At 39.5% G+C, this 12,847-nt stretch overlaps 1 protein-coding gene across 3 annotated transcripts in view; it reads left to right on the top strand.

Annotated features, from left to right (window-relative positions):
- The window catches only part of vps13a (vacuolar protein sorting 13 homolog A), a 307,850-nt gene that overhangs the window by 172,859 nt on the left and 122,144 nt on the right, over positions 1-12,847 (top strand). For all 3 annotated transcript variants that reach the window (XM_063068778.1, XM_063068780.1, XM_063068779.1), the window contains exons 43-44: positions 1,769-1,927; positions 7,270-7,531. In XM_063068778.1, the coding sequence (XP_062924848.1) occupies positions 1,769-1,927; positions 7,270-7,531 (421 nt within the window). The remainder of the gene's footprint in view (positions 1-1,768; positions 1,928-7,269; positions 7,532-12,847) is intronic.

Consider the following 12,847-nt stretch of genomic DNA (forward strand, 5'->3'; position numbering starts at 1 on the left):
TCTTTGTGGCATTTATCTTTGTCCGCGATTGAGCTTGAGTTACAAATATTACTTTGCCTTTTTTCATTAAGTAAATCTCATTGTAGAAGAGATATTGGCCAAAACTGCCTGCCTTGATTTTAAATAAAACACTACCCTACCTCCCTTTTAGCCTATTCTGCAACATTCATAAACTGGAATGTTGAGCATTATCCTTGCCATCTACTACCAAATAGCCATAATATTTCTTAGATCACACATCATCATTGGATCCCTTGATTTGCAGACTCCCTTCCACATTCCTGCACTTCTTTCCACCTTGCTGGGTTTATTGTAACATTATAAAGATAAGAATTAGGTGTGTTGGAGTATTAATAAAAGTACACCCAATTGTCGACAGCAGTGCACTGCAGGTGTCCTAAGCATGCCCTATTAATGGATTTTTTTTACAGTGTAATTATATTACAGAGAGTACTTTAGAGTCATATGTAGGCTATTCCAGTTAAGGGTGTCAGTTGCCTTTCTGGACACGAAATAATGTTTTTGTAATAATTATTTTTACAACCATTAGACTGCATTAGTAATTATAAATTACTTTTCCCAAATTTAATTTGTTCCATAGTGTGATTAATCTTGCATGTCTACATTGTTAGCCCAAGTATCTGAATTGTCTGATAACCACTGAGCCACCAGTGTAACACAGTCTTCTTGTTTACTATGATTTGATGATTTTATTTTCTTCATCTACTCAGCGGGGAGTAGGCCCTTCTGACCCTTTGAGTCACGCTGCCCCAACAACCCCACAACCCTAATTAACCCTAACCTAATCATGGGACAACTTACAATGACTATTTAACCTTTCTGGTATGTCGTTAGACTGTGGAAGGAAATCAGAGCACTGGAGAAAAACTTGCGCATTCTACATGAAGGATGTGCAGAGACTCCTTACAGAATGGCACCAGAACTGAAGTACAAACAGTGGAATGCCCGTGCTGTAATAACGTCGCGCTAACTGCTAGGCTACCGTGGCAGTCTGACTCATTCATTTTAATTACTTTCATGCTTGGTGCCGATGCTTCAGTCTTATACCAAGCTAACATGCCAACAGTAAAGTAAGATGCAATCTTTCAAACGATTAAAGCCCTGATCAGGTGCTCTTTTGGCTGAATACAGTAGAGCCCATGGTACTATTTGAACTAAGTCAGGATAAATACCTGGCAGGATCAATCCAAAAGAAACAATAAATTTGGGGAAAGAAATCATGGAAAAGCACATGTGCGTACATAATGCATACATCAGTCATTTGGCAGTCCATACTGGTAGTCTGCTCCCTGAACAAGGACGAATTAGTCTTCTGTTTTCGCATAAACTTGCATATTTTACTTTTGTGAATCTGTAAAGCATTTGTAGAATCTGAGAAACCATGTATTGGGGTGTTTGATGCTAGAATGGATTTGCAGCTGGCAGTCAAAGTAATACAGTAGAGAAAATAAATTTTAAAAAGAGTATTTTGAAACTTCTGGGTAACTTTGAAAATTGATGCACGGATCAATCTTGAAGAAGTCAAATATCACACTTAAAAAACCTCAGCTATTTTGAAACTGGATTCTGATCATTTAGTCTTTTGAACTGGTATTTTAGTACTTCAGTTGCATAAATCTAGACCTTCTGGAGCAACTGATTAGTGAAAGCCTGCTCTCCCATTAATCTTTTCTTCAGCGTCAACATCTCAAAATTAATCTCATCAATATCCTAAATACCTACCTGTGACCTGTATGTTTCTCACTAGATAAAGAAGAAGGCTATCAAAGCAAGGAACGATGCAGAAAATGAAGAGGAAAAGCTCCAGACTCCTGCATATAAAACAGTTCTTCAAGTCTCTTCAAAAGACCAACTCAATATTACCATGTCAAAATGTGGTTTAACCATGCTTAATAATTTAGCTACGGTAAGATGTTTTTACAAGCTGGAAGGTTTTCCTATAGCATTTCACTGACACATAGGCAACCATATTAAACAAAAATTCACAGAAAATTTAGTATTTTAAGGGAGTGTATTTTTGAAAGATTCAAAATTAAGATGCTGGAAGTGGGTCTAAACCCAAGGCTAGTTAAAGAGGTTTCAAAACAAATCCAGAAATCCTGGCAGATATTGCAATCCATTAAAGTTTTTAGGATTGTACCATGAGCATTTTTAATTTTTAATTCAGGATGCCAAAAATATTTCACTACGTGGCATCTCTGAACATTTAAATGTCTCATGGACCTGTTGATGGATAGAGTGCCTAGTGGTCCCCCATTGCTCCCCTCACAGTCCGAACAAATCATGGGCTTATGTGGAGAACTGGGACTGTGAGTTGTGGATGTCTGGAGGTTGTTATATCCCTCAGACAAAGACTTCACTTTTTTTTCTAATCCATACAAGTGTTAGACCAGAATAGACTTTTTTTCTAACCCCCAAAATGCTCCTAGATTTAGTTGTATCCACCACAACTGGAAATAGCACTATTTCTGACCATGCAGCAGTATATTTGAATATTAAGCCCAAAGATAATTCAACGGGATCTACACATTGGAGGCTGAATCCTTTTATTCTAAAAGATAATAAATTTATAGACTACTTCTGAATTCAAAACTTTCCTATCTATTAATTCCAAATCAGCTAGTAGTCCATCCATGCTCTGGAAGCCGCTAAGGCCTATGCAAGGGGATTAAGTATCTCCTACTCTGCTAGTAAGAAGCGACAAGCTACGGAACAGCAGCGCCTAGTGGAAGCAAGGCTTGCGGCAGCTGAAAAGGATTATATTAATAAGCCTTCTGCAGTGAAGTTGCAGAATATCACAGCCCTACGCTGTACACTAAACTCTTTACTTACACAAGCAGCCAAAAGAAAATTGGCATTTGCTAAACAACGATGGATTGAACATGGTGAAAAACCAGGTAGGTATTTGGCTTATTTAGCTAGAATAAAAAATGCCTCTTAGACTATTGCTTCAATTAGGAATGGGACAGGGGCCCTCACTAGTAATTCTAAAATGGTTAATATTATGTTTAAGAATTTTTATTCTATATTGTATCAATCTGAGCAATGTAATGATGGACAATCTAGGACGGAGTCCTTTTTCAGGAATTTAGATCTCCTAGGCATTTCTTCTGAACAAGAGTCCCTCCTCAATGCTTCGTTATCTATACATGAGATACAGGAAGCTGTGAGACAGCTCCTAAGTGGGAAGGCCCCTGGTCCTGATGGATTCACCAGTGAATTCTATAAAGAATTCACAGGGTTACTATCAGAGCCTATGCTAAACATGCTCAATCATACATTTAATTGTGATCTCCTCCCACCATCATTGAGAGAAGCTAATAGCTCCCTAATTCTTAATAAAGGGAAGAGCCCTGAAGATTGTGCCTCCTACAGGCCTATTTCATTGTTAAATGTTGACTTTAGAATCTTATCTAAAACCTTAGCGTTGCGAATGGAAACTGTTATCTTTTATCATAAAAGACGATCAAGCGGGTTTTGTAAAGGTTAGATCATGTAACAATATCAGAAGATTACTTAATGTGGTTCAGGCATGTCAGCAACAGGCAGTGGACGGCTTGTTGGTTCCTTAGATGCAGAAAAGGCCCTTGATTGTGTCGAATGGCCGTATCTTTTTTTCACTTTAGAACGATTTGGTTTGGGCAATAATTTTTATTAAGTGGGTGAAAGTTCTTTATAATGACCCTTTGGCTGCAATTCTCACTAATGGTATTAGGTCGGATAATTTTAGTATTCTGAGGGCCAGCTGGCAGGGCTGCCCCTTATCACCACTACTTTTCACACTAGTGATCAAGCCATTGGCTGAGGCTATTCGACGAGACCCCAAAATATCTGCTCCAGACGTAGGAGTAAAGTCACATAAAATTACGTTGTATGCAGATGACCTAATTTTCTTATCAAACCCTGCTATATCAGCGCACCACCTTATCCAATGCATCAATTCATTTAGCACCTTTTCAGGTTATAAAATCAACTTTACTAAATCAGAGGCTATGCCTCTGGGGAACCTGCAGCAGGTACATGACACTCAGGTTACATCCACACTAGACCGGATAAATCCGTAACCGAAGCCTTTTCTCTTCGTTTTGACCCTCTGTCCACACTGAAATGGTGTTTTCCTCCCCCGAAAACGGAGCTTTTCTAAAACACTCTCCAGAGTGTTTAAATCTGAAAACGCCGGTTGGCCGTTGTAGTGTGTACGGGGTAACCGGCTAATTTTAAAAACGCTGTCATGACATGCCAGAACAAATGGTGGTGGCAGCGCAGCATTTCGTTGTTTTCTTGAACACAACCTCCAACACCACAACAACAATATCTGACAATAGATGTGTAACAGCCTAATGTAACATTGTATGGAAATACAAGATAACACTGATGCAGACATGTTTTATACAGTTAACAAGGCACTTTATTTGTCATGGTCCCTTCTGGCAATCCCCCACCTTATTATTTATCTCAGGAATTGGGCTTCAATCCCCTCGTTTAATTTCCAATCATTCCCAGGTTCCACTGACTACACACACCTGCTTTCCATCAGAAAAGGCAGGATAAAGACCCTGTGATCACAACAAAGAGCTGCCAGTTCATTGGTCGACTCCGGTGTGAGTAACCTCGTTTCATAGTTCTTAGGCCTGTTAGTTCTAAGTCTAGCATCACTCCTCGATTCTCTCCAAACCCAAGACTTCGGATAACGTCTCTCCTGGAAACCGATGCCACGCTTGCTATGGCAATAACGCCTCCCGACTCTGTCCCCACGCCCGTGTTCTGCACTTGGGTTCGTCCACCGCCATGCTCGTGTAACATTATTAATGTATTGCTTGTGCAAACATTCAATAAATGCAATTGTCACTTTTGCCCAGTAACTCATTTTATTGCACATGTTAAATACAGCAAAATAATACACAAAGACATGTCAAAAGTAAAGGCAAACAAATGAGGTAACAGCAAATTTCACTTTTGCCCAGTAACAAGCCTTATTGCATTTAGTTGTAGCTGTTGTCCCTTTCATCGGTGAAGATACTATGGCTGTAGGAAATGTTTCTGAACAAACACGCACCAAGTCTTTCGTTTGGTAATTTCCTTTTTAAGTTTTTCTAGTCTAACTGGACAAATGCGCACCAAGTATACCGTTTCCTCTTCACTTGTTTACTTTGTGTTACATGTCCAGTAGGAGGAGATACGCCCAAACATCCGTTCTATTGTGGTTGGAGGTATTTTGAAAAACGCCTGGTGTGGACACCCATCGTTTTTTCGCTAAACTGGCGTTTTCAAAATTATCCGGTCTAGTGTGAACGTAACCTCAGGGTGTTTTCCCCTTTAAATAGTCACAGGCAGATTTTGTATACTTAGGCATATTTATCACACCTACATTTGATCAATTGTTCAAAGCCAACTTTACACAGTTATTTGAGCGATGGAGCGCCCTTCCCATTCTTGGCTTGGCCAAATATCCTTGCTCAAAATGAGCATCCTTCCTTGCCTGCTCTACCCAATACGAATGATTCCAGTCATTTTTACCCAACAAGTACTTAAATAAATAAATGGCTGGTTTGTTTCTTTCATCCGGAACATTAAAAGACCCTGTATTAAAATGTCTAAGTTACGGCCTCCCAATAGTCTAGGGGGTCTGGATTTTCCAGACATCAAAAAATATCAATTAAGTTCCTTTTTATTTTATGTGGTTGACTAGGTTTGCAGGGACCCCTCCTCAATTTGGCTAGACATTGAAGCTTCACAAGCAAAATGCCTCCTTATTAATTTGTTTTTTCTCAATAAGATGAAACTAGTTAAGGAATATTGTCACAATCCAATAACAATTAATACAATCAGGGCTTGGAGGGTGATGCGACAAATTGAGGGCAACCCAGCGAAAATATCACCCTTCACTCCAGTAACCAACTGGCAGTCCAGATTTTCAGCCTGGCATAACAGATTCTGGATTTAAACTTTGGATTTCTAAGGGTATTTTCCATCTAGGAAATTTGTTTGATGAAGGAACGATGGTGTCTCTTAGTCGAATAATACAGAAATTTAACATACCCAACAAGGGTCTTTTTCATTTCTTTCAGATAAGGGATTATATACAGAAAAAAACATCATTGTTAACTGATTTCTATAGTTCTGATATAGAAAAGAGGGTGTTTTGTTCTAAGTGTGAAGTCTCCATCAGTACTTTTTACAGCATCCTGAGGGAATGTTCTTGTGGAGAGGCAGAGCAGCTGGGAAGGGTCTGGGAGGAAGAGCTGGGAGTAGAAATTACAGCTGAAACATGGGAAGATATCTGTGATAATGCAAAGAAAATTTCAGTTTGTGATAGAATTAAAGTACTGCAACTCAAAATTCTGCATAGAGCCCATCTGACTCCAGATCGTGACTCGAAATTTAAGACTGGGGTGTCTCCAATGTGTTCTAAATGTAAAGTAAATACTGGAACTTTCACCCACTGTTTTTGGACTTGTCCCAAACTTCAGGCATACTGGAGTGATATTTTGGGTGAAATGGAAAAGATTCTGAAGATGGAGCTTGAACTGGACCCAGTGTCTTTTCTCTTAGGCTTACCCAGCAGTCGTATTATTAATGCACATCAGAAAAATGTTTTAACATCCTGACTTTTTGTGCGAGGAAGAACATTTTACTTTGTTGGATATCCGATAAGGCCCCTGGACTTTCTGGTTGGTGTAAATTAATCATGGAATACATTCCTTTGAACTTTTTGACATGTATGGTACACTCAAAATCAAATAGTTTTTATAAAACATGGCAACCTTTTCTGCAGTATGTAGGTGCAAGCCTGTCTGCTATACTAATAAGGGCTTTTGTATAGGATGTTGGGGTGATGTCTATATTTTGATGGAAGTGTTCTGATAGCTGACATCTCTGAGGGGAAGAAATGTAAATGTATCTGTAAATTGAGAGTTAATTCAGACATCAAGGGCATTCTCTTGCCCTTTGTTATATTTGCTAACTAATGTAACCTCCTGATCTTCAAACACTCTATTGTTTGTGTTAATAGTCCTTATTTGAGTAAAGAAAGACTGTACAAGGTAGGCAACCGATCCATCTTGGCAAAGAATTTGTGTGTTCAAATGCTTTTCCAATTGCAATCAAAAATGGCCATAAAGTAACTGGACAGTGATATTTTTCAGCAAAGTATTCCAAGGGAATAAATGAGAAGTTTTTAAATATCATCATATTTTTACGAATTTGAGCAGGTGAATGGTGACTTATATTGCATATTTTACTTTTTAGGCATTTGCTGAAGCTGCTGGTAAAACAAGTGACGTTTTTCAGAAAGACCAAGCGCCTTTCGCAATAAAGAATTCTCTTGGAATTGATGTTACAATTTATCCTAGTGATTCATTTGTTGTCATCAATAGAACATCAGTAAAAAAGAGTTATGAACTTAGAGATGGAGAGATTCTTGATATGGATTACCAGCGGACCACAAATGAACAGGAGCTTCTATCAAACTTAACTAATGCAAGCAGCAAATTGTTTTACATTTCACTAAGTAAGTACATTCCTTTTGTGGAAGAGAATTACTAAAGGAGCAACTGTTGGTTTATTACCTTGTCTTCAAACATATCAAACTGTTGGCATGTCTCTAATTGGCATTTGTTTGAGAAAATGGAGCACCTTGGATTAATACACTATTTCCATAATCGCATTGTTTTTCCATCAGTCCAACTCAACTGTAGAAATACTACTTCAGAAGTTCCTCTGAGTGGTGTTCTTGATCCAAAAATTTTCATCTGCTTCATAAATAATTTTCACTTAACACGAAAAGATTTTTGTTCATAATTACTTAGTATTCAGATTTCCTTGGAGTTGTAATGTGATGAAGATCATGACCATTGTCTGAAACTGATGGAACCTATAGAGTGATTCAAGGACTTGATGCTGACTTTCTGAGGGGGAGACAACAGTGAGACATCTGTTAATACTGTAAGGTTTGTCTCCTTTCTTGAAAATGGTCGTGATTAAGGCATCTCTGAGCTCCCCTAGATATATCTTCCTTTTCACAAAGATTGTACATTTGTGTCTAAATTGTTTCACTGCTCAGTTTCACTATTTTAGAGGGGAAGCCACTTTCTTTTGAGGTCTTGTTATTTTTTGAGTTAGGATAGATTTTCTTCATGACTTGTCTTTCAGGGTGACAGCGAAGCTGGCCTCTATTGCTTTGGGATGAAGGGCAGAGTTGCAGTTGCACTAGACTTCAAATTATTCTTCCAGTGGATATTGATTGTTTCTCTTTCTCTGAATTCACACACATTCTTAGTTTTCACTGCCTTCAGGTGCCTGTAGAACTGTTTCCTTTTGGATAAAGATGGAGCTTTCATTCCAGTCCAGGAATGCCTTGCTTTTTGTTTGATTAGTTCCCCAGTTTCCCCGTATTTTTGTCAAGCCAGTCTTGCTTCACAAATATATTTTTTAAAATCTGCTTGAAACATTCAGCAGGCCAGGATGCATTTGTGGGAAGAGAAACTGAGTTAATATTTCATGTCAAAGATCATTCAAAGCTCTGTCATTACCCTAATACTACTACAATTTTTCTAATCACTGCTCATTTCTGACATACTTCCCATGGGAATGAAACTAATAGGAAACTCTTCAAGCTTTGAATCATTCCAGAACCAAGTTCATCCAAATTCAGAGTTTGAGCTGTATTGTGTAAATGATACTTGCATTGTGCACTACCAGAAGCTGAGCTTCAAGATCCTGATGATTCATTCATCAAAGGATGCAAGAGGATAGACCTTCCACTCAACATGTACAAGACCAAGATCCCTTACAACCTATCTACCAATTACTTTGACCTCTAACAAGACCCAGAAAATGAGATCACTTTCAATATGTCTGGAGCCCACTCTCAGAAAGGCAGACATTGATGAAATTCTCTGCTGCTTTTAATATGCTAGCACAGCCTTTAGTCAAGTGAGGAAAAGGCTTTTTGAAGATTAGATGGCATTCCTGGACTAAAGTCTTGTGTGCCTGGCTATATTGATACCCGTGCCATTCTAGAATTTTGAAATCTGGACCTTTCGCTAGATAATCAAAAAAAAAAATACCATCGCTGATTCTGCAAAATCCCCCAAATGTAGTGAAAAGAAAAGTAAATCAACAGAAGGTTACTGTCCTCTCTGAGGCAGTATGTAAATTTTTTAGCCTATTGACAGACCATTAAATTTGCATGAATCACACCAAATTCCAGAAACTGACAATCCTATAATGACTTTAAATGGATATTTTCCATCAATATCCAACTATCAAGTAGTTGATAGTTGGATAATTGGTAGTTGGAGAACTTGGGAATAGGGATGGTGAAATTCTGTACACATTATCATTGAAAGGGAGAAAGTGCCAGATGTCTTAGTAAGATTAAAAGTGGAAAAATCACAATGGCCTCACAATTACGTATGTTAGGCAGTTGCATGTTGAGTGGAAAATATTTTTTGGAAGGTATTCGAAGGGACAATGGTTGGCCTCATCAATAATGATGGCAAGACAGCAGTAGAGCAACTGGTAGAAGGATGCAAGCACAACAACTTGAGTCTCAACATGGACAAGACCACTAACAGATAATTGTCTACTTTAGGAAGGTGCAGGGTGACCACTCCTTACTGCACATACACAAGGGGGTTAGAAGCATCAAGCTTCTGGGACTGCACATAATGAATGATCTTTCTTGGTCCCTCAACACCACCTCTTTGGTGAAAAAAGCGCAGCAGCATCTCTGTTTCATGTGGAGGTTGAGGCTCCTCCCACTCCCACCTACCCACCCACTTTTTAACCAATTTTTACAGGACACCATTGAGAGTGTCCTGACCAGCTTTATCAGTATCTGATGAGAGAATTTCAAGCCTTCTAACCACAAGTCCCTACAAAGGATTGTAAGGACAGCTGAGAGGATCATCAGGATCTCTCTTCCACCCATTAGAGATACTTATCAGGAGAGCTGTATATGTAGGGCCGTTAGCATTGTCAGTGATCCCTCCCATCCTACCAACAATCTTTGACCCCCAACTGTTACGCAGGTGGTACCATAGCACTGGGGCAAGAACTGTTAGGATGGGAAGCAGCTTTTTCGTCCAGGTGGTAAGATTATTGTACTACTTACCAAACCAAGGTCTCATCACAGATGAAGCACCAGTAGTGTTATACTGTTTAATTTTTAACTTGTATCATTATATACAACTTATTACTTGTCAATTTATTTGTGGTAATATTTCTTTGTGTTATGTGTCTAAGTTATATGTACTGTGTTGTGCACCTTTGTCCGGAGGACCGTTGTTGCATTTGGCGGAATACATATGTATAGCTGAATGACAATAAATGTGAACTTGAAGTTCTTTCCTTCCAAATCTAAAATGACTGAGTTGAGGGGTGGTGGAGGTAGTCTCCCAAAGCATTGATGTGTCTCAATGAACGCTGAAATCGCCAAGACATAGAAAACCACAGGTAAATGCTGAAAAATAGAATAAGTGTAGCTGTGTAATCTGGTTGCCAGAGATTCAGGATTCAAGTTTATTTGTTACATGTACATCAAAGCATAGTGAAATGCTTCATATATGTGATAACCAACACACCTGCAGGTGTGCTGGGGTCAGCCTCAAATGTCACTACACATTCCAGTGCCAACATTGCATACCCACAATGCTTGGTAGAACAACATAGCACACAACTAACAATTAAGCAACAACGGGGGGGGGGGGGAAGCCTCCTTTCCCTTTTCTACCAATGCAAATACACAGGCCTCCAGCCTCCAGCGGATTCGGATTTGGGTCTGCAGACACTAGGCTTTAACCTCCCTAGCAGATTTGCAGAGATCTGTCGACTCTGCTCTGGCTAATAGGCTTCGACATCCAGATTTCTGATTCGACACTTGGGCATCAATCCTTGGTGTCGGTACCATGATATGTTGATCACTGAACACTTGGCCTTGAACCCTGGACTCACAGATGACAGAACTCCAAACACTAGTCCTCAAGATTCGGTTTCACTGATTCGCAAATCCAGAGGTCATCAGAACTTGTTCTTCCTTCCCATGCAGAACTTCAGTTCTGGAACCCGCCGACAACTCCTTTACCTGTGGAGTTTCTTGTCTCCTCTCAGCTGGTCTGACATCTGACTATGGATGTCCCACATATACATCGCTGGTCTATGAACACAGTGTGGAAACTTATACTCAGCCCAATCTATAATTCCCCTACATCCTGTCCGTAAACTCTAACTTAACACCTAATTCCCCCCTCTGTGCCCAAAATAATCTTTATAAACTGAAAAAAAATTAAAAATTAAACAATGTTTAAAAAAAAAAGGCTAAATCTGAGCTACAGCTCAGTGAAGGCTCAACAGATTCATGCTTTTATGTTTTATGGCTCTACCTGGTAATCTCTTCCCATGATAGAGCCATGTAGATTTAAGTATGTGCTCAGTACTTCATTGAACTGTAATATTCTTACCAACTAATGGTAATCACAGGTCTTTGACTGCTCAAAATGAAGGAGGAGCATCTGTGACAATGATGTGTAACTTAAGGCAATGAATGTACTGGTACAGAGGAGCTCTATAATGGCAACAACTCAGAAATTACCCACCTGTGTTCTCCTCCAGAGATGGGGTAGTATAGAGACTATAGTTCCAATATTGACCTATATTCATAGTCAAAATGTGGGCTTTTCTGACAATTGAGGCTTCAAAACCCTCCAAACCAGAACCTCAATCCAAAAAGACAGCTTAAGCAGAGAGTAGTTGGTGAACGCAGCAGACCAGGCAGCACCCGAGCTCCTCTGCGGGAGGGGCCATGAGGAGGGATCTCTGTACTGCAGCTGAAACAGGCTCCGTTCGGGGCTTGGCTGTGATGCCTCACGTGGTCAAATTGCTCAGCATTCAGAGTCGGGAGGGCGGGCCAGGTGAACTACAGCGGACCCCAGCTCGTGTGGGAGTTCAAACAACAGCAGTCTCTAGGAAGAGGTACAGCGATGTTTCGGGCCAAGACCCTTCATCAGGACGAAGGGTCTCGGCCTGAAAAGTTGACTGTACCTCTTCTTAGAGATGCTGCCTGCCTGCTGCGTTCACCAGCAACTTTTATGTCTGTTTCTTGAAATTCCAGCATCTGCAGATTTCCTCGTGTTAAGCAGAGAGTGTTCAATTCTACTCTTAATTCTTCATAGTGACAGCTTGTGCCCATGTGAGCCATGTAAGTGGCAAGTAACATTTCTGCCACATTGCCAAATCTGTCAAGAGTATCTTAACTGCCTATGCTTGGCATTCAGCAGCATTGTTATTGTTTAATCGCATACCATACTATTCTGGGATTACTAGTACCAGAACCAAACTGGATCAACTTCTGGACTACTACCACTTCACAAGTAGATCAGAGGTGGATAGTCATTGGGAAGTGAATCATCGTATGACTGCAAAATCAAATTGGGAATACAGGATTAATGTACTCTTGCCTAATGTTCGGTGGGGGGGGGTAGAAAAAAGTTGAAATCACCATTTTAAAAAAAACAGGCTGCACATATATCATACCATCTGGCAAATGAAGCACTAATTTTGTTTATCAGCATCATAATGTATGAGATCAATATAATCTATTGAAATAACTTTTTAAGGTCATCCTCAGTAGCCATATGTGAATTCTCAACTTTGTGAGGCATCTAGGAATATGGCCAGCTTCAAATTTTCATGCAACTTGCAGTTGCCCTGCCTTGGGAAAAAATATCAGTAATACTTCAAAATGAATATCTAATTGTTTATTGTGCCGGCAAATAAATGTGTTAATTATTTCTGTTAACACAAAAGTTTTTAAGTCTGAATTCAG

This window comes from Mobula hypostoma, chromosome 16 (assembly GCF_963921235.1).
Source record: "Mobula hypostoma chromosome 16, sMobHyp1.1, whole genome shotgun sequence".
NCBI lineage: Eukaryota > Metazoa > Chordata > Chondrichthyes > Myliobatiformes > Myliobatidae > Mobula > Mobula hypostoma.